At 34.6% G+C, this 23,688-nt stretch overlaps 1 protein-coding gene across 1 annotated transcript in view; it reads right to left on the bottom strand.

Moving 5' to 3' along the window:
• Positions 1-9,922: 9,922 nt before the first annotated feature.
• The window catches only part of MMP16 (matrix metallopeptidase 16), a 278,171-nt gene continuing 264,405 nt past the window's right edge, over positions 9,923-23,688 (bottom strand). The window contains exons 9-10 of the mRNA XM_032249823.1: positions 21,797-21,912; positions 9,923-16,826 (exon numbers count right to left, since the gene is read on the bottom strand). Coding sequence (XP_032105714.1) covers positions 16,492-16,826; positions 21,797-21,912 — 451 coding nt within the window. The 3' untranslated portion in view covers positions 9,923-16,491. The remainder of the gene's footprint in view (positions 16,827-21,796; positions 21,913-23,688) is intronic.

Genomic DNA, 23,688 nt, shown 5'->3' with positions numbered 1-23,688 from the left:
TAATACGTAAGTATTTTAACTTTATAGCAATATTAGACATCATTTCTTATAATGTTAGATGAAGATTAATCTGTCTTCTGTGTCATCTCTTCCACTTCTCCTCCCTATTCTCTTTATTGTTTTATTATAATTGTTGCTTAAATAAAAGTCCAGTTTGCATATTTTACCGCCTATAGCTAGAACTGAGCATTAATTGGATCTTTATTAGAATTAAAACATATTTCTTAATAAGCGCCTTGTTTTTACATTTGCTTCATTTTTTGGTACCTAATGGGTTAAATCTCTATACACTCCAATTGTCTCTAGGTACAATTTCCCACAAGGCCTGCCACATCAAATAATTAATTGGTTTCACTTTGTGTATTGTTTCACTCTGTGTGCGTATGCATCATACTCACACGCACATACATATACGTAGAATTTCCTTACAGAGTCATCGATTCTCCTATTTAGACTAGTTATTATCTAGGTCTGCTATGCAGGATTTACCTTTGCTTTTATTTTAGGTATTTTTTTCCGTCAAGAAATGAATTCTCTATTCCTTAGATCTTAAGTGTTCTTATTTTTAATTTATTTTCTCGTTTTGATGAAGCCCATTCTAACGTATCATTGTAGGTTAAAAATCATGCTGTAATGACAAAGTCATGAGTATAAAAGCTCTTAACATGCTTATCTATTAATCATGCTGCTCCAGTCTGAACTGCTTGTCTTCTATGCTTACTATCAGTATGCACATAATCAGTATGAACTGCACATAATCAGTATGAACTGCTTATGTGCACAGTTGTAATCTTGAGGTACCCGTCGCCATACTCTTGGTCTTTCAGGTAATTCCTTTACTGCTTTATTTCTTCTTTTTTTTTTTTTTTAACTCAATTTATTTTGTTTTTACTAAATTCTATGTCTCTTTTTGGACTTCTCATTATTTAGGGAAGCACATCTTTTAGCTGAGAACTGCAACACGAGAGTAAAATACTTTTCAGAACTCACCTGGCTTTATTCTACTCTACATTTAATATTTGCCTGTATATACACTTATAGATTAAAAACCATTTTCAATCAAAAATTTGAAGACAACACTCTATAATATTCAAATTGTCAGTGTTCTTTTGGAAAAAAATCTAAGGCCATTCCAATTTGTTATGTTTGTAAGTGAATTTTCTACCCTGCCTCTGAAAGTTTACACAGTGTTTTCTTTCTCATTCATGATCTGAATTTTCACTGTGATTTATTGTGTGCCCATTTTCACCCATTAGACTTGACAACTCTATGTTCTTTCAACCTGGAAACTCAAGTCTCTAAATTCCAGAAAATTTTACCAAATTGTATGGTAATTATTTCTACCCTTCCTTTTCTTGTTCTCTTTTTCTGGAACTCCCAATTATTTGAATGTTATCCCTCCTAGATCCCATTAACACAGCCAATGTTTCCAATCAGCTTTTAGTTTACTCCTGTTGAATGACATCAGATAACCAAGGGCTATCTTGGCCATATATATATATATATGTATCGAGAGAGAAAAAGAGAGAGAGAGAGAGAGAGACAGAGAGACAGAGAGAGAGAAAAAGGATTTTGAGATAAAGTCTCACTCTGTTGCCAGGCTACAGTGCAGTGGTGTCATCTCAGCTAACTGCAACCTCCACCTCCTGGGTTCAAGTGATTCTCCTGCCTCAGCTTCCTGAATAGCTGGGATTACAGGCACCCACCATCACACCTGGCTAATTTTTGTATTTTACTAGAGACGGGGTTTCACCATGTAGGCCAGGATGGTCTGGATCCCCTGACCTCGTGATCCACCCACATCGGCCTCCCAAAGTGCTGGGATTACAGGCGTGAGCCACCATACCTGGCCCAGTATGAAATTTAATAAAGGATAATCCTGCTAGCCATTCGTTGAGAAATTCCTGGGTACTGAATTTTATTATCTTTCCTCTTGAGTTGTCAGATTCACTAGAAAAGAATGTTTCACTTTCTGACATAGAAAAATAGAGACAAACAAATAAGACAGAAATGTCAACGCTGATGTTCCTGTGGTGAGACAGAGGAAGAATTCTGCATTGGTCTCAGAATTCAGCATTGAAATATAGAACAGGGGGTTCATCTAATCCTCTGTTTTGATATGGAAAGTCCCAATTCAGAGACTTTATTTTACCCTTTCTATAGATCAAACCTTTGAGTTTTGGGCTAGAAAGAGTGAGTTGATCAATGGCAGGAGGGCATGGACAGGATCTGGAGTACTTAACTGTTCCTTATAGTTTTACATTCTTATTTTAGTCAACTTCATTAATTTCATGTCCACAGCTGCTTAGGTGCTTCCATTCCCCCAGCATTCAGCACATATGTGTGATGGAGTTGGGTTTGCTCTCTGCTTGCCCTGCCAGTTTCTATGATTTGGTTTCCTTGGTTCTGCTAAGCCAGTTAACAGGTGTCCACCTGTTTTCAGCTTCTCAAATGTTGCCATGTTCTTCTCGCTTATATTTCCTTTTCCTAGGTCTTTGAAAACAAAGAAAATGAAATCGATTTTTCTACAGTTTTAGTAGGGCTTTGGAGAGAAGGAAATTATATACCTGTGGCTGATCTATCATTTGACCTAAAAATTTGGTGACAGCTCTTAGGCGCATGTCACACACCAGGTAAACTCTAGAATGAGTTCTTACTTAAAAATTATTGTAAGTATAATGGTCCAATAACAGCTTTTCAAGGTAACAAATAACTTTAAAAATCAGCCTCTATTGCTGCTTTTGAACTGCTTATTCACATCCTTTCTTTCATTCTTGACTTGGCTCTTTCCCTTTGGATCACCTCACCAATTTTTAGTTTCCTCCAGATTAAACACCATGCTTGACATGCTGTCCTGTAGACCCAACACTAGACCTGGAACGCATTCTCCTCTGAATAGGCAAAATTACTCCTATTTCAGTCTTTTCATAATGTCTGTTTTATAAGGGAATTTGTTCTACCACCTTATGGTAAGTAACAAATAAATATTTCTTTGATGTCTATGCACAGATTTGAGAAAGTAGAATTTGTTTTTTGAAAATTTTAAATTCTGATAATTGATCTGCCAACAAAGAGGTTTCCCACTTTATTTGGCTATTATAAAAAAAATTTCCTCTTGGTTTAAAAGATGATTATTAGAAGTAAAAGATTAAGGCAGGGCACAGTGGCTCACACCTGTAGTCCCAGCACTTTGGGAGTCTGAGGCAGGTGGATCACCTGAGGTCAGGTGTTTGAGACTATCTTGGCCAATATGGCAAAACACCATCTCTACTAAAAATACAAAAATTAGCTGGATGTGGTGGCAGGTGCCTGTAATCCCAGCTACTTGGGAGGCTGAGGCAAGAGAATTGCTTGAACTCAGGAAGTGGAGGTTGCAGTGAGCACAGATTGTGCCACTGCACTCCAGCCTGGGCAACAGAGCGACACTCTATTTCAAAACAAACCAAAAAGAAGTAAACGATTAATATAAAAAAGACTAGTCTAAACTTGAGGCTTTCTTTATCATTTAATAAGCAATAAGAAATATTTAAAGAGCTTTAGAGAAAATAAGTAAGGTGTTAGAAAAAAATCAAGGTCAAATGCTTAAAATATTTGCTCTTATAACACAAATGCTTTAAAATATCTTAATTCATAAGATTCTTAGAAAGTGGGTTGGAGAATACAACAATGCAAAATAAAGTTTCTGTAATTCCGGTTATAGTAAAGAATACAATTCAGTTTAGTATAGTAAACATATTTTTAGCTCTGTCCTGTGTAAGGCACTGCATTCGATTCTGTAACAGGAGAAAAAGAAAAAAAAAAAAAACAGTAAGAAGAATATAATTCCCAGAGGCTTAGACATTAACAAGAAATTAATTTTAAAGGTTGACATAAAATTATAAGCTTTGTCTAAAATGTTGGCTAAGAGTATGTTCATATAACATTATAAAATTGGAATATTTTTCAAGAAAAAGGGAGAGAATATTATTGAAACTAGGAGAATCCTAGTAAAACACAATGCAAACAGATGACATGAAGTTTCAAAGGTGGGGGAGTTTTTATCTATTCACTGAGGTCAGGGAAGATAGGGAAGCTGGAATTCAAAGTAGAGAGCACAGCATGTACAAAAACATGGATAAGAGATGACAGATAATTGGATGGCTTTAGGTATAAAAATATATAATGATATACTCTGAGGAAAAAATCTTGAAAGACAAGTAGAGAATAGATGTTGAAGGGTCTGCGTATAAAATCTTTGTTTTTAAGATTTTAAGAGGAATGATATGATTCGAACTCTAATTTGAGAAGACTGGCCAGAAACATGCAGACAGGATGCAAAATAGTGATTGAATAAGGCAAGAACACTGAGAAGGCAAGAAATAATGAACCTGAAATAGGGTAAGAATGCCAAGGAAATCAGATGGAATTGATACCATGCAGAACTAGAAGTAGAATTCATAGATATGGTAGATGTCGAACGGGGCATGTGTGTCAAAGGGAGGAGAAGGCCAAGAACTTGTGAAGTTTTAATGGATAAGTAAATAAGAGAATGTAGTGCCATTAAGTAGATTAGATAATTCAGGAGGAATTTTGAAGGAAGAGAAGGGATGGTGGTGAGTTTTAAATTTAGTAGATTGAATCTGGGAAGCTAAAAAAAATTCAAATCAATTTGTCTAGCAAGTGGGTGGCAATTGTGAATCTGAATTTCACAGCACACCATAGTCATAAAGCTAAAGCCATGGATGGGAACAAGGGTCCAGAAAAGAGGGTAGAAATAAAGGAAGTTAACAACATGGTGGTGGTGGTGGGGGTCATGTAAACTCACAAAAATTAGTTTAAAAAGTTAACATGGTGAGGGGAAAATCCTAAACTCTAATGTCTAGAAGCCAATAATGTATTGAAGACTATGAGCTAGGTACTCCACCAGCATCTGGGGATGAAAAAGGTAGAAAAAAATGAATAGCCCTACCAGCAAGGAGCTGCCTAGAACAAATATTAATGGCAGAGTAATTATTGGTACTAAATACTGTGAGGAAGTCCACTAAGGTAGGAAATAAAGACTCAATTTAGTGATGACCATATATTTAATTTACCTTTGATAAAATAAGTCTAGGGAAGTAGTGAGGAGTGCAGCAAAATTATAAGAAGGAAAGAATGAGGGTGTGGAAAATAAAAAAAAATGGATTGTAAATTTTTCTTTCAAGGAATAATGCAATTGAGAAAGAGAGAATGAAAGAAAAGAAGGAAAGGGAGGGAAGAGAAGAAGGAGGGGAAGGAAGAGGAACAGTAGGAGGGGAGAGCCAGTGGCACACTGGGACAACTAATTTGAGAGGGTGACTGAATGCATCGAATTAGGTTGAAGTTATGCCCATTCAAATACTTCTAAAAAACAATTTAAAATATGCAAACATTATTATCCACCTCAATAAATAATATCTATTCCTACAGTGAGCTAGGTGTATTACTAGACTATCTATATTTGTATTCTTTTTCTATACAAGTTGTTATTCTAATTTAGTCCTTGATTGTGGCAAAGTCATGTAATATATACCATATAACATTATATTTTGATATTAAATGAATCCATATACATAAGAAAAATAAATTATCTACTGAGTCATTTCGATGCTTCTAGCTTCTCTCTGACAATGAAAACAAAGGAGACTGATTCTTGGATTCAGATATTTATGGTTTAATATTCTTAATAGTTTTATAAAAATCAAGTTTATCTTTTTTTTAAAAAAAAGGCTTCTACAAATAAAAATAAACTATATTGTCAGTTGGCTCACCCTTGTATGTTCTTTGACATGTTCTAAAAGCCAACTATTACCCGCAGTCTTCCTTGAAACTCTTGATACATCTCCAAATTCCCCAGAACTCATTCTAGATTCAGAGTTCAACTTAACACAAAGGATCTCTATCCCTCTAGTCTACTTTTTATAACTTTAGGCAATTAAATCTCTGTAATCATCTTAGTTACTCTGCTTCACAGCTCCTCTTTCCTATACGGATTAAAATTTGTAAGATTAATTTCTTGGTGGACAGGTGTAGCTTGATTTTTGCATAAGAGAGCAACCTGTTTGCTTTATTCCTGATATGATTTCCTAAAATTCAGATGACCTTTTATACATATTAAATTTGATCTTCAGAAAGTTCTTGGTTTAGCACTTGATTACTTGCAACTACTTGATATTCTCAGAAAGTGATTTCACAGTTTATCCTGTGAACAAGGTAATTTATTGACATGTTAGATATGAAAATATTAGTCATTCCTCTTGCTTTCTTGCTGTGAGTTGGTTCTTCTGTTCATGGCCATCGTTTACTATAATCTTTCTTTTTTCTTTTTTTTTTTTTTTAAATGGAGATAGAGTCTTGCTCTGTCACCCAGGCTGAAGTGCAATGGCACAATCTTAGCTCACTGCAACCTCTGCCTCCTGGGTCCAAGCAATTCTCCTGCCTCAGCCTCCCGAGTAGCTGGGATTACAGGCACCCACCATCATGCCTGGCTAATTTTTGTATATATTTTTTTTTTTTTTTTGTAAAGACAGTGTTTCACCATGTTGGCCAGGCTTATCCTGAACTTATGACCTCAGGTGATCTGCCCGCCTTGGCCTTCCACAGTGCTGAGATTACAGGTGTGAGCCACCATGTCAGCCAATCCTATTATTAAATGAAAAAAAAAAAGGGGGGGGGAGGGGGAATTTCTTAAATTGGATTTTGCTAAAGACCTAATATAAAAATTAATTTCTGTGATTAAATTTGCCTAGACAACTATGATGTTTAACTTTGAAAATTATACTCACCTATCCAAAATGTTGTCTTCTACAAAGAAAGCTTAACATAGCCTATGTTCACAGGCATTTGCCTGAAATATATTTGATGCAATGATTATTTCTTCTCCTTTATTTGATCACAGTTATAAGCATCTAGGTAGTAACTAAACAATTTCTCCAGCTGATGTGGCCAGTTTAATATGCTTACTAATCCAGGTAGATGCACTGGCAATTTTTCCCTAGCTTAGTTTTCATTTTCTGTTTCACATGGATTAGAAAGACATAGATAGTAAAGGCTACTGTTTATAGATCATATCTTACATATTGGTCATAAATGCATGTAAATCAGTCATTGAGTAAAACCACAGTGTCTGTGAACCATTTTTCTGTTCTCTTATTTATTGACAGTTTCTTTTAATTACAACACAATGAATTGATGGTAAATACAGAAGATGCAATAGTATAAAAAGCCATTTAACCCTTCCCTAGGTTAAGACACTTACAGCAGACAAAAACTGCCCCACCCCAAACCCCTCCTTGAATGGAAATAAAATAAATATAAATTAATAAATACAAAACAAATCACTGCACAGCCCTTAACTCTTTGATTGCCATGGCAAGAACCATGCTGATGATTCTAGCTTGTGACATTTGTGTGGTTAAAGGTTGCCGCAGCAGTCAAAGGGTTATAGCATTGTAAACATAAGTACTTTGTGGAAAAGTTCAGTCATGTTAATGGTCTATAGCAATGAGATTAATAGCATGTCCCCTTGACCTTTAATGACGCAACATTATAAGGAGTTAAAAGAGATAGTAGCTTGGTGAGCTGTTACATAGACTTGTCAACCACTTTATTTAACAATGTGCTATGAGGCCTTGATTTACTAATAAAAGACAACTTGTGAATAATAAACACTGTTCAATGCACTGATCAATAAAATCAATGAAAAAATTAATTTAAGCACCACAAAATTTTGCCTGATTTTATCTGACAGTCATAATACACTTTAGCACCATTTATTTAGCCTTATATTTGCACACAAACAAGCTTTGTGTTTGTCAGTAGAAGCTATCTGAAAAAAAAATATGCCAGAGTTAAGATGGTATAAATGTATAGAATCCTGTGTGGGCAAATAATCACCACAACTTGCACACCTTAAAACTCATTCAGCAAATAAATGTGTTATTTATTTCTTTCCTTGCACACAGAAGACTACATATTATCAAGAACTTAATGAAATAGTGTGAGTGTAATGAGAACAATGCAGAAACTTAAAATCGAGATTTTAATACTCTCTCCATAACTAAAAACATCATGGGGAATTAAAATAAAGGTAAAGTATTGTCAGACAACCACAAGATAATGGCCTAAATATTTAATTTCCTGGCGTTTCTCTCTGCTTCACAGTTGAATGTTATTTAAATAAAGTCTGCATTAATTTTAATTCTTTTACTTTCCCATAGCCACAATATAGAAAGGAAAAATTATTTTCATAAGAAGCTATACAATGCATATTGTTTACCCAAGAGACAACTTCCCTTTGCAATTACTTGCATCTCATTCTGACTCTGAATGATAAATGTCTGTGCAATTTTTTAAATATACGGTATTTATTTGACAAACTAAGTTTGTGGGAGCTTTTTCTCCTTAATCTATCTAGTAAATAAATAAATATATATATATATATATCTCATATATACTATATATTTCCAAATCTATATTACCAGATAGCTTATATGGATGTCATAAATCTGCATTATCACATTGATCCACCACTGGAATCAAGATAATGTTAATATAGGTATACAAGTTTTAAAACAACTTAAAGACAGGTTACTATAGTGATGAAGCAGGCAATTTTCTCAAGGTCAATAATTGATTCTTTATAAAACCATCAACCAACTATGAACTAATTTGATTTTATGTTTTTCTTTAAAAAGTTAAGTTTATTAAAAGTACGTTAGCGCAAAATTGAACTAGTAAACTCCATTTATTTCCCTCCTATAATATAAAAACAAGATATATTTGTTTAAAATTAGATATCTAAAAAAAATTTCAAGGCTTTTAAGCCTAACACAAATTTTTATGGCTGAGTCTCTAAAACCCCTTAAAATAGAGGTCCACAACAGAAATGCTGATACAGTCAAAACCAAAGCAGCAAAAAGCTGCCTCTATAACACCCCGAATTCTTCTATCTCTCTTTCTAATATATATGCAACTTTACACATAAAGAGAAATAGACCAAAGGATGAAGGTTTTAGGCATTTATGTACCCATGATGTACCTTAAACAGAACACTCTACTGAGAGATTTACGTTCCTGTATAATTATTTAAGATACATTCTCCAAAAGCAAATTTCTTTAGCTGTCTTGTCAACAGATAATAGCCATCATACTCAGCATTTCTCTTTTCTCAGGGAAATAGCTCTATAAAAAGTTAGAAGCCAATGAGAGAGATTGGGATGTACGTGAACTTTACTAGGATTGTCTTTGCATGGAATTTTTGAAGAAAAATACTGAGGAACAAAGACATTTCCTGGGTACCATCTCTGATGTACAATGCTGCTCAATTCTGGTTTTCACAAAGTGAAAGGAAAATCAAACCTGTGTTTAAAAAAACAAAAGACAAGGTAGGAATAGAAGGAAATGCAAATATAGACAGAGACTGCATAAGGCAACTCAATAAGATGTATCTTTCCCAAATATCTGTATTTTTGGGTGACAAACAAGGCAAACAAATAATGATATTAGAATTGGAGGAGCAGAAAAACCAGGCACACACACACTTGCTTGGAAATTATGTTTGTTTGGAAGTAATTAAGATAGTGAAATTTTGTACTTATGAACATATAAAGGAATAGTTGATTCCACATCAGCTATAAAAGAAGTAAATGCCAAAAATACCTAAAAACCTAATTTTGCTCAGGCAATGGTGTATACTAAAGAGCTGTGAGAAGACAGCCAAGTGGCCTCTGTGATGGTATTTCAGTAATAGCAAAAATTATAACACTGATTTAAGGATAACTCTCACGTTACTACCAAAATCGTTCATTCAAGCAAAGTATATTTTATCTTAACAAATGGGTTGTCAATATATAGAGAGGAAACAGGTTCAAATTGGCATTACGTAACAGCAAATGAAACATGCATCCTAGTGATGTTTCAAATAGACAGCTCACACCAGGCTTTATTCATCCATATCTTGGCAAGACAGGCCAATGTAGCGACATACATTCATATAAAAGGTGGCAAGTACAAGCAGCACCATATCCTATCCTAGGAAAATGCATCCTACCATGCAGTCACATCTCATCAAAGCTTTATCACATATAAAGTATGTATAAAAAGGCCTGTGTCAAAAAGTATTCTACCTGGGATCCAACCTACCCACAGACGAAATACTACAGAAATGTCTGTATTTTTTCATGGATCAAAACAAGTGGAAAAAATTCACAAGAAACACCTCTATAAGCCAAGTTTATCATTGTATTCTTGTTCGCCATTCTTTTCTTTCAGTTTTTCTCTGTGAAATAAAGGTTAATGACATTTTGCTATGAAGCTAAGCTACCCAACATAAGTACATTTTCATATTTATATTTAATTGATTTATTATCCCTTCTTAAGGGCATATACATCCAGCTCCATAGCAGAGCACATGGCAAAGTTATATGAATCTGCACAACATTCTAGTTTATGATGTATTTTCCTATACTATTCAATGTGCCTTTTAATGTGAGGACATGTTGAGTGCACATTTGAATATTACCCCTAGTCCAATGATATATAAAATAAATTCTAAGACACACTGATATTTAAGTTGAAAAGGCATAGAATCCTCAGAAATCTCTATAAATAAATGCCTTTCATACATAACTTTTATACTCACGATGCACTGACCACGAGTTCTGGGTTATGCCCTCATTTTCCTTAGAAAGCATTAGTTATGAATGCCTGTGAAGTCTTTGTTACAACTCGAAGCTTCTGTGATCTTGTATCCTTACTGTAGTATAAAGAATTAGTATTGTTCTAACAAATGATGCATGTCACGTTCAGTTATAAGCTCATAATTGTGTCTAAAATTCAAGACTGCTACGTACTTCTGTATTCTACTAGAAATTTGACAGGAGTTTTACAATATCATTTTTCATTTAATTTCTGTGACTATGTCTAATCAGTGTTCATTCTTAAGTTTTCTATACTATTGGTTGAACTTTCAAAGTAGACATATGTATAAAATATTGAAACATATTTGTAATTGGATGTTATTAATCTTACCTGAAATATTTCAGAATTGTGTCAAAATCACACCAATGGAAAATGATTTCAGAAGTACATGAAAGACAGAGGTCACAATTAGATGAGACTAGAACACTAAGGCAACTTCTTCGCTACTATGCCAAGTGTTTTAGGTTACATGATTATTGAGGTAAATTTCTATCTCAGGGAAATGGCTTGTTTCAGGGGATTCTAACATTATATGTCTTTCCAACTGAGGTTACTGAATACCTACCTCTTAGATTTTTAGCCTGTAAGGCAATGCATGAGTATCAGATGTGTTTAAGCATGGTAACATCTAATGACCACTGGCTAAATATATACAACGATATATCACATAATCGTCGGTAGTGTGAAGAGCTTGAAGTTGCATTTTTTCTCCAGTATTTTATGCTTGCTAAAGTAAAATTTCCAGTTGTATTATGAAGGAGTGCTATAGATTGTCTTTATATTTAACAAAAGACTCATTTCCCCCCTCCTCCATTTCTATTATATTTATTAATAATTAGTTTTCATATTTATGGTGTGGTACTATTCCTGGTTGCTTTCTTTATTACATAAAATTCTAATTTTTAAGACATAACTGTTAAACATTTCCTGATGTAATTATGATTCCCTCCCAGGTAGAGTGGAACCTGTAACTTAGCTATATACATTCTGGCATCTATTTCCTGTGGTCACAATGTATCAACATCATGATGGTGCATGAAATCCATCTGAATGAGTAGATCCTCTAATATGATTGACTTGACACATTTTGTGATATTACATATTGGCTGAGATTGCTGTAATAGGTCATCAGAAATTTACATTTTTGGTTTAGATAGCATATTCTATTTGACATCTGTGATACTTTGGAATATGCCCTTGAAAGCATCAGAAATGAAATAAGCTCTTTACTGTGTTTGCTAAAAAAGACCTTACCACCATCCAGAAAATTGTTTCAGTATATGCTACAATCTCACAGACTTGGCACTACCACTAAATAATTCTCTTTATTAGTTTCTGGAAATAATTCCAAAAACTTAAAAAATATATATTTTTTGTGACTCAGTTTAACTCAGTCTATTTGATTATAATATCCATTCCTCTTCAGATAGCACTTTGAGTTTAGTTAATATTGACACACTATTTATTCCACTGTAAGATTCATGAAGTGTGGGCGTGCTTTTGTACCACACCAGAGATATCACCATAATATGTAGAACTTGCAAATATTACTACTTCTATCATCCAGTATATATACCATCATCTATGCACTGGAACTAGCAGTGAATTTTAGACGATGTTCTTATCCACCACATTGCGTTTTTTAATCACCCACAGAGATGTAATGAAAATAGGCATATAGTATATGAAATGGCCAAATTATATGTTAACAAAAAAAGATTATAGGTAATCTATTAAATATAACACTTACTTATTTCAGTAAGCCGGTCTATATCCTTCATTACTTAGTAATTATTTTTTGGTAATCATTACTTAGTAATTTATTACATCTGATTCAGAAAAGCCTTGCCCTCTGATTTATAACAGAAGTTGTCTTTGCTAGTAACACATAATGCTGTCTAATTTATCTCTATAACCTTTGCAATCAGAAAGTGTCTGTATTCACCTGCTCTGACTGCCATGTCAACAGACACTGTTCTGAAATGAGTCAATAAATTCACAACCTTATCTACAATTCTGAGGTGGAATTACTGTTTTGCAGAAAATTCAAACTGATCAGCTATTTTAATACTTCATTGTGTTTAATAATATGCAGAGCAACAATATTTTACTAAAATTCTTAACTATATGGTCATTTTATAAGAACATTACCTTTACATTTGTGTTTACATTAGATAAAGTAATGAGAAATGAAGCAGAAGGAGAATTATTTTTGCAAGCATGAATGTGTTTTCATTTCAATTTGGGAAATCCTATGTCTGAGCTTTTCATGTTATTAGTAACGGTGTGATAAAAATATTTGATGCCTTGCATATCTCTACGAATACTGAACTGACATCTTGTATTATTGACCTATGGAAATTTATTTCACATTGGTTTTTGAATCACTATTCTTATGTGCTAGATCAGTTACTTTTCTTTTCACTGTTCCATTTGGATTGAGACTTTTTCCCCCAAACCCCAAGTGGAAGAGGAGTCAGGAACCATACCCACAAAGTACCTGCAGTACAATAAACAAATGGAACCCCAGTGTTTGTGATTACATTATACTTATTGTTTTCTTATCTCTTATAATAATACAGCCTGATAACTGAAATGTTTTAGTCAAAAAAGCAGCCATATATGCCTTTGCTTATCATGTAAATCTTGTATCATATTCAAGTAAATATTACCCAACCCTTATTGATGACATTTGCCAGAATTCAAACATAATGATAGACTCCTTCCTTCTTAATGCTATGATTATTTTCTAGCCCTTATATGCTTATAATCTTATGACGAATCAGGATATTGTGATGAATGAGTGAAGAGGCAATAGATTGCTTATTCAGTTTCTTTCTCATTTTAGAGGGAAAAAATCAATTTTCAATGCAGGTTGATGGAGTTTCTCAATGATTTGCACATGTCCCAAAATGACATAGTTCCTCATTTCTATATTTAGCAAAATATAGTTTCCAGTTATTTTTTTTCTTGACATCAAGGCCCTAAAAGGATTAAACCCTCCCACAAGCAAACACTGTATAAACGAGCTTATGTATATAGTCCTCCATGTTTAGCAGCAGTGACTAACTCTTTATAATATCAGCATCATCTAGAATGGAAGCACTGAAGTAAAGTTACAGGGCTGACTCTGGTTTTCTTTTCTTGCTTTCTTGGCCCTTGCGTACTTAATCTCCAATATCATCTTAAAATATCGTCTACATTGTATAATATTTCACTGTAAAGCCATTCTTTTCCTGCTGTTCTGTTTTCTTAGCCTCACAGTATATATGCTCAGGTTGTAAGAAATAACAATCTGCAAGGCTTTGCAGCATGCCACCCACAATTATAAAATATTTTCCCCAACCAAATCATAAACATGTAGTTTAACCAAAAGGCATTCTACTTTTCATGCTATGTTGAGTATAAATATAAATTCAAGGCAGCCAAACTATCCATTTCCAAATAAGAATGTATACCTACACTCATTAAAAATCATCTGGAAATGTGTTATATTAGCAAATGAGTAAGAAATTTTTACTAGTATAAAATTCCTGCTTTATATAAAAGCCACACTGGCCATTCAAGTATTTGAGGTTTTTTTTTTTTTCTCTATAGTTTTTGTAATTTGTACTAAAATGATGAATTTAGACTTGAAATTATATTAAAATAAAATTAAAATTCACTTCTACCTATAGGGCATTTTCAGAGTGTGCATGTAAAGAGCAAAGTGTCCATCTGCAGATCTGCCAACAACACTCTCTTCACTCTAAGGAAACAGCTCATGCTTACTAGGTTTTATAGAACAACTAATCCAATGGAGAAGCAACACCAGATTTCCTTCAGTTTGTGCCAGTTTGCAAGTTAAAGGTCAAAGGGCAAAGACAAAGAACAGGACTCTTCAAGGAAAATTTTCACAGAAGACAATGTTTAAGTTGTTGTTAATGACAGTCAATAGATCAATAATCAAGTTCAAGGCAAGCTGTTCATTGTTTCAAAAGCTAATCCCCTCAAAGCTGGCTTTCACACAAAGCCAATGTCTGACTCATGGGGTGCATTCATTCTGACCATCTCTAATAAAGTTCACAGCCCAGTGGCTGTAAAGCCTTTCACTGCAAGAAGCAGCTCCTAAAAATCAATAAAGAGGTCTGTCAGTTGCTGACTTTTCTCTAGGAAAAAAATATTGATACAAACCTGCTCTGCAGGTCACATGAAAATGACAATACTGCTGTTAGGACAAATTACACTCAACAATGAAATGCTTTGGTGGTCTCTTGGCTCTGTCAGTGATCAAATGGATGGCTAAATGCCAGAAGCCACACTAACCCTTTGAGAACTATGGTGGACATGCAATAGGTAATGCACTGGAAGATATTCATGCAACTTCAGAGTCATCATTTTAATTCATTTTTAAAATGGCAATGCTAACTGCATATACCAAGGCAAATTGAATTTTCATGCAATGGATTTTAAAACAGAAATTCAGTATGCCTAAAAAAAAAAAAAAAAAAAAAAAAAAAGAAGAAGAAGAGTTAGGCTGTTACCAGTTTTTCAAATAAAATTTCAGTCTTATGAGATTCTTAATAAAATACCTTTTTTATTTGCCAGAAAAAATTTGGCAAGTAGCATCATTTCTGTTTGTTATAAATGCATTTATGTAGTTGTGTAAATCATTTAAAAATTACATGACATTATAGGATATCTGTTTTAAAAACCTGAACTTCTTGAACCTGTGACTGTTTTTACCATTGCCCAGTTCTATAATTTATCAGTTCACAAGACCAACAATCCTAAGACTCTGAAAGCTGGTCTGATAGTTCTCAAAGGGTCACACAGGTATATTACTAGTGTCACAAATCCTTGTAAAGTTACTGTCACAGTAATCCACTTCAGAGACATACTGCTTCTTGATCTGCTTTGTCATGAATATTCCTGACAGACCCATGGAAGGCCTGGGGCAATGGCCTAATACAATTTGGGAAGATTATCACAATGATGGAGGCGTAAGGTGGAAAGAAGAGGTTTAGAAATACTTCAAAAACAATTAAAAGGTCATGTTTGAAAATAGTTATGGATATAAATGTGATGAAACATTGAGGACATAGCTGAGAACAGCTGTATAAAACGAAAAATGGATGTATTATTAAGGCTGTTACTATATTGCAGATATTTTGGCCCCTTGGTTGTTGGAAAATGGCTGTCCCAACAGTCTAACGTCCTGCATATGTATTCCAAATCTCCCACCTGACAAAATGGTGCGTAGGAGACTATCCAAAGCAGTCAGAGAGCTATCTTCTTTGGAGACAAAGCTGTTTTGGGTCTTCACACTTTCCTGGAAGTTCAATTGTGGGGTTTTTGTTTAAACTCTTTTTTCCCTTTGTTTTAAAGCAAAAAAAAAAAAATCGTGGGTTTTTTGATTTGCTTTTTTATAGTCCCCCCAGAAATGGGCTCAGACTTCAGAAGGAAAAATAATATTAGAAATTTTTAAGAAGAATCTTTTCTTCTTTTTTTCCTCTTCTTTAGTTAATCCTGAAATTTTACTGGGCATTGAGCGTGCAGAGGAAAGGCCTAGAACTGAATGACAAAGAAAGACAAAGGACTGAAGAACAGCAGATACTGTGCATCATGGAAGCTTCCCCATGAGTGTATTTCCACTCATGTGCAGGACCAGCAACCCTCTGGGTTTGAAAGGTCAGCCCCGAATCAGGCTGCCACAAGCCTGCTCCTAGCTAGGAAACAGCATAACAGCTCTTGTCTTGAATCTCAAGTTACCACAAACTCCTGGAAAAGAAAGAAAGAAGAAAAAACCCTACATCACACCCACTCTTGCATAGAGCGTTTACAGTACAGTATGTGGCGGGGTGTTCCTTTCCTCTTGAACTGGAACACAGTGTAAACCAATACAAGGAGGCATAAGGCCAAGATGCAGGGAATGACAATAGCTATGGCTTTCACAGTGCTGGCTGTGTTGTCCAGTTTGATGACAATGTCTACATCATCTGGTGGGCTGTGTCCTTCTTTAACTCTGTCTGTTGGTCCATCACAGCCCATAAAATCCTTGAGGATGGATCTTGGATATCCAGGTTCTACCTTGAGTATCTGATTGTTGAATTTCCAATACTCCTTTCCTTTGTAGAAATATGTAAAGCCTAGGGGGAAAAACATACACATACACAGGTACCACTTATTTGTGAAAGTGTATTTGTAGAGAAATGTTATTAAAATAGGCTATGTCTTAAAAGATGTGTTTTAAGGACATTCACTTTTTATAGGAAGAAAGCACTATTTTTGGTTCAGCTGTCTGTTAAGATGGCTGTGGCTGCTGTGCTCCAGGAATGACGCCCTCTAATGCCTATGGAAAACTCAGCCCAGACAGAGAAATATTATTTACAGAGGACTGCTCAAAGACCATGCTAGGCAATCTACTAGTATTCCAAGCTAGAAAAGAGAACCTTATCTTTTTGCTGGCTTATAGGACTGCTGTTACAAAATTACACATTAGTGTGATAATATCAACCTATATGGAAAGATGCTGAAACAGCCTTATAAATTGAAACCCTGTTTACCCTCGGGCTGTTACTGGGAACATTGTTCAATATATGATAAAGAGGCTTCTCTATGAAACACCTCAAGTAAAATTTCTAATCATCTTAGTATCAGGAATCTGTGCTCCTTCTAAACAACAGGCTTCCTTTTGTAATTTTGATGAGAAATCACAATAAAATTAAATCATAAAACTGGAGAGGCTTTCATTTGTCTGCAAGGAATCTTAACAAGTAAAGAGGATTCATAGAATTTCGTACTCTAACCTCATTTCTGGCTCTAAGTCATAAACATTTTGTTCCTTCTCCTTTTGTCCTCTTTATTTAACTTTATTTAATGTTTGTGTCACCTAGCTATATTTTATAGACCCCCCAAAGCCATTATTCATTATTTTAAGAATAAAGTTGAACATAAATCTACAATTCTATTTTTAATACTTCCTAGTACCTTATATTTCATGGGGAGGAGGTGGGATGTGGGAGGCTCAAGTAACTCAGCAATACATACAATTTATTTTCTAAAACATTATGAATGCATACGATAGACTTTGTAAGCTCCCGATGATTAAACTACAACTATAGACATTTTTCTTAGAACCATTCTCCAAATTTTATGTTTTTGTTGGGCACATATCCAGTTTTTTTCTTTCTGTTCACAGTTCATTCATGTCAAATTTCTGTGTGACTATAGTACTTAGACTTAATTTGTCCTTTGAGATAAAAATCAAAAAATCAAGAAGAAATGTTTTAATGCTATAATTACTTAAAACTATATTTTGGGAGTTATCTATTTTTGATAGAGGGCATAATTCATAGTTTACAGTCATTAATCAAGGTGATTTTTTTCCTGTATGATTGAGGACTTATTATGGAAGAAGCATTGTGTTAAAGTTTAGTATATGGCCTCTCTTTTAATCCTCACAAGTAGTCCATCAGGTAGAATTTTTATCCATTCTTTTTAGCCCAAGATATTGAGGATCAGAGACAAAATAACATGCTCATATTCTGGTGAACACAAGTTTTAAATCTTGATCTAGATATAGAGCCTGGACACTTAATTTTCTAAGATTGGGTACTTTAGAAGGCTCCTGTCTTTTAAACATCCAAGGGTGTGATAGGTATCATTCTTGAATGAAGAACTCTGAAATCTCTCAAGAAATTTCAGATAGGACAGATGATTACTTCAGGTCACTTCACTTGGAAATCATTCTGTTGAATGCCATAAAAACCTACTGCTGCTTTTAGTTTCAAAGGACAGTTTTGCAATGGGAGCAACTTGCCAAGTGAAAACAGGTGTATGTAGATTCAAGTTTTTCAGTCCGGAGTTGGTATTTGATCACGTTAATAAAATTCAATATAATTACTCAACAAGCTTGGATGAAGAAAACTTGAGTGCCTGCCAAATAACAGTACTTTAGATGATCATAATTGAATAATGACACTGATCTAGAATTAGATCTACAAAATGGGTGAATGTACTTCTTATAATTATAAACTGGAAACCAACAGCTGGAAGTGTCCTCATCTTCAATTTTTAGCTAAAGCCAATTACTATAGAGCTACTGGGCATTACACAAAAGTTAAGAAGTTTCTATTTACATACTAAGCGGTTCTGCAGGCCAAATTTTACAGTAACACACTCCACATATAGAAGTAGAATTGTAGTTATTGAATACACTTGTTACAAATGAGAAGTCTAGGCCTGATGTGGAGGCTTATGCCTGTGATCCCAGCACTTTGGGAGGCTGAGGCAGGAGGATTGCTTGAGCCCTGGAGTTCAGGAGACTAACCCGGGCATCATAGTAAGATGAGACCCTGTCTCAAAAAAAAAAAAAAAAAGTCTAGTTACTAGGAGATAGATAGTATAAGCATTTGAAAAGAAGTAGCCTAAAATCTTGGTAATAGAAATATGTCAAACCTTGATTCTGCAAAATTCATCTTGTTCAATAATTTAGGATTTTTCATTTATGAAAGGTCGGTGGTTGAATCAATGTTTAGGTATTTATATTTTTTTCCTTTTAAAAGCAGCTTTGACATATGTTTTTGTATACAGGCTTATGAAGAACAACTTCTGATGAATTCTTACCTATATTTTCATTAAGAAATTATGGAAAATAAATTAATGAGACTATATTTTATTTCATGATCCTTTATGCTTGACTGAACCTTACTGGACTTTTCTATCGTTTCATCCTAAAAATGTAATGAGACATAATTCTCCACAGCTGGTACTATTATACAGCTTAGTAGATGTCCCTTTAGAGCAGTACCTCTGTGTTCTATTTTTGACCCTTAGGTGTTTACTAGTAAGAAGTTGCTATTTAATACATATGAAAAAATAAACTGAATCTTGTGGAAATATTTGTTAGAGTCAAACTTACAGAGTATATATTTTTATATAGTCTGTGATTACTCTTTATCAAAATGTAGTGTACAGCAGTGGTAAGACTACTGTACATGTTAGCAAGAAATTGGTTTTATCCAATTTCTAGTGTAACAAGCCACTTTGGTTTACCTTCAAAAAAGCTCCCCCCTTTATTATTTAATTCTTTAAAAATACTTTTTATATCATTGTTCAAGTTTCCTCCTTGGTGACAGCTATAATTTTTAGGAATGATGTCAGTTTTCTGTCTTTCATGTGATCATCTTTCATACTTTTTCATTTCTTTGTCCTTTTTATCTGTGTAGTTTCTTAAGTTTTAAGGCACATTATTAATATGATTTTACTGCCTTCAGTGTGACTTTATTGTGACTTCCTTCATTCTCTTATTGCTTTCCCTTTTATCTCAGAAAGTTATGTTTTAATCTTAGTCTCACTGTCCTATGGATTTCTTCTTTTGTCACATACAAATCATACCTTAACTTGGTCTTTTAATTTTCTGAGCCAATAGAATACACAAAAATTATTTTCCTCAGCAAGTACTCTGATAAGGACTTCAAGGTTCTTTTTGACTTTGCCTCTGCCTACAGTGTTCCACTTGTGGGACACTGTCACACAGAATATAGTAGTACATCTTTATATATACAGCAATGCTCAAAAAAAAGTACATGCACTTCAATTTTTTTATTGGTATGCATTTATCCTGGTTCTCAGTTCATTCAAGTTTATACTAGTATAGAGTTTTCCCTCCCTTCCTTCCCTCCCTCCCTCCCTCCTTTCCTTCCTTCCTTCCTTCCTTCCTTCCTTCCTTCCTTCCTTCCTTCCTCTCTCCCTCTCTCCCTCCCTCTCTCTCTCTCTTTCTCTCTCTCTCTCTCTCTCTCTCACTCTCTCTCTTTCTTTTATTCATTTATTTAGAGACAAAGTCTGGCTCTTGCCTAGACTGGTGTGCAGTGGCTTGATCTCAGTCAGCTCAATGCAACCTCCTTCTCCCGGGTTCAAGCAATTCTCCTGCATCAGGCTCCTGAGTAGCTGGGACTACAGGTGCACATCACCATGCCTGGCTAATTTGTATGTTTTTAGTAGAGACCAGGGTGTCACCATTTTGGTCAGGCTGATCTCAAACTCCTGACCTCAGGGGATCTGCCCACGTCAGCCTCCCAGAGTGTTGGGATTACAGGTGTAAGCTCCATGCCACTGTCAGTGTAGAGTTCTCTTAATCTTCCAATATGCCTATGGTCAATCACAGTTTTCAGTGGTAGTGTAGTATGATTTTTTTATTTTCCCCTGATTCTTTCATTAACCTTGCTTTTTCTTCCCTGCCCATAGATGCACTTAGTTTTGTTCTTACAAAAGATGCCTATTTTTGCTTATATTGAAAATATGTCACAGACTCTTGTTATTGAGGACATACATAATACACTATTTTCTTATGGTTCCTATTGATGAGGTAATTTTTTCTCTATTTCAGAATGTCATTTTCCTTTCCTTTGTTCGGAAATACTGCACTTAAATTCAATTTCAAATTATTATGATTTATTCCTATTTAGTAATCCCTCGATGACAAGAGGTATGTTCACATTTCATATCTGCCAAAAGACAGGGGAGTATGGATTATCCATGGTTTGGCTAACTTTCCACTCGGGATATAGCAGAATCTGAAATCCTGAGTAGCAAGTAAAGGAGGCAGCTCTCAGATTTGTTTCTTGCTGTTATGCCATTATACATCCACTCTATTCTCACTATATAGAGTTGGAATCTTCCTTGATTGCTGACACTCTAAGCCAAAAAATACATAAAAATTATAATCCTCAATATGCATTATTACCAGATATAACACCTCAACTGGCACCTATATTTTCCTTGTGACCAGTCCTGTCCCATGTATTTTTATTATAATCTTTACAGGAATTTTAATAGAAATATAGGTTACTTCAAAGGTATACATAACTTCCATATTAAACTATTATCTGTATTTTTTTCTAATGACTTTTTACAAACTAAAATAAGTTGACGTTAAAAAATGTCTACAGCATAATATTACATGTAAATCTAGGAAAGAAAGTTAATATAAATGGAAATATAGTATTACATAGCTCTAGTATAGCACTTTCCAATGGTTTAATTTAGCAGAGTGAAAAAGCCTAATGTGTTACTAAGACAGCAAACTTATGAAATGTAAAAAGGACATGTTGCATACCATTTTCTTTGTGTACAAATGCTCCCTGAGGAGACTCAGGGATTCCTTTCCAGACTGTGATTGGCTTGGGATAGCCAGGGTCCATTGTTTTCATTTCTTCACTGTATCTCCAATATCTACAAAGGATAAAAACAACACCACCACCAACAATAACATATAGGGAAAGGTTATGCATACAAACAATAATAACTAACATTTATTAGACCTTTGCTGTGTGCTTCACTTAGTTACTTGTGCACCTATTAATGATTTACAGAACTCCAACTGGCAAGCTCTGATTTAAATCACTGAAATACAATGAGCATAAGACATTTATTCTGTTTCTTCTCCTGCATATATTAAAAATGGACATCTTATTGTTCATATCCTGCCCGTGTTAAAAATAAGTTTTTATTCAGTCTGCTAAAATGAATAAAAAGTGCTAGCTGAGTATATTTATAATTCATATGGACATCACCAACCTGCATATATATATATATATATATATATGAGGTTTTCATGAGTTTTTAAAAAAACTTTCTTAGGAAGCAGAACATTTTTAAAAATAATTTTAAGCAGAATCTTGATTTATTTATTCATTCAGTACATATTTAGTGAATATATATTATGTTTCTGGCATTATGGTGGGGCCAGAGATTCAACGTTGCACAACACAGATATGCTGTGGCTCTCACTTATCTCACCATTATAGGATATGTAAGGATATGGGAAATAAACCAATTTATCAATAAATGCCTGCTATGATAGGAGGTGTTAACCGCTATGAAAAAAGCAAAGCAGATAAAGTTATCTAGGAATATCAAAAGCCATGTTAAATTGGTGGACGGAGAGGTCCTCTCTGATAAGCCGACATCTGAGCAGAGAAAAGTGAGGAGCAATACATGCAGTCTTTGGGAGAAGAACATTCCAGGCAGAGGAACTAGGAATTAAAAATTCCTGTGGCAGGCACGTGCTTGGAGTACCTGAGTCTACGAGAGGCTGGGGTGACTGGAATTGAGTTAGTATTGGGGAGACAAGGTGAGAGTGAGAACCAGAACTTAAAATTAGATAAGCCTTTACACGATAGTGAGCTTTTGGCTTTCCTCTAAGAGAGATGGGAAGCCAATATATATTTTGAACAGAGGAGCTTAAACTTATGGCTAATTGTTGAAAAGAATACACTGGTTGCTATGAGTAAAATAGCTTGAAGGAGATAAGGCAGAAGCTGGAATGCCAGTTGGGATGTCACTGCAATAATCCTTGGACTAGGAAGTCAACAACTATAGCATTGATGATAAATCAAGGGATTTGGGATATATTTTAAAGAAGAGCCAGAGGACTTACTCATGGATTAGATGTGGGATGTGAAAGAGAAGGAAGCTGAGTATGACTCAAGAGTTGTGAGTCTGATTATCTGGAAGAATAATGCTGTCATTTAGTAAGATAATGAAATAAGAGAAGGTAAGTTGAGACAGATTGAGAAATCATGAATCTTGTGTTAGCTACATTAAATTCAAACTTCAAAGTGGAGCTGCTGATGAGGAAATTGGGAATGTGAGTATAGACGTTAGGGTAGGTCTTGATTGGAGTACTCAGTGTATAGACATTAATACAAGTAAAAGCAGAGCTCACCAAGAGACTCTTATCCCTTCACAGTGTAGTCCTTGAGCCACTTTCACAGAATCCTAGACTTCCAAGGAACAAATTGTGAACATCCCTACTTTGGATCATTCATTATTGTCCATATATTTTAAGACTAAAATGAGTTTATATTTTGAATGGTCACAAAGATTGACAAAATAGGGTAAAATCATTGGGAGTTCAGAGTGATATCATCTACTTTGGGCAGCCCTATTGCTCTATGCATTATTTTATTTAATCACAACAAACCCATGAGATAGTCATCACTGTCC

Source organism: Sapajus apella, unplaced genomic scaffold (assembly GCF_009761245.1).
Source record: "Sapajus apella isolate SASKATOON/1434 unplaced genomic scaffold, GSC_monkey_1.0 scaffold3, whole genome shotgun sequence".
In the NCBI taxonomy this organism is placed as follows: Eukaryota; Metazoa; Chordata; class Mammalia; order Primates; family Cebidae; genus Sapajus; species Sapajus apella.
The sequence above is the reverse complement of the archived record's forward strand: the minus strand, read 5'-3'. Positions and strand labels throughout refer to the sequence as shown.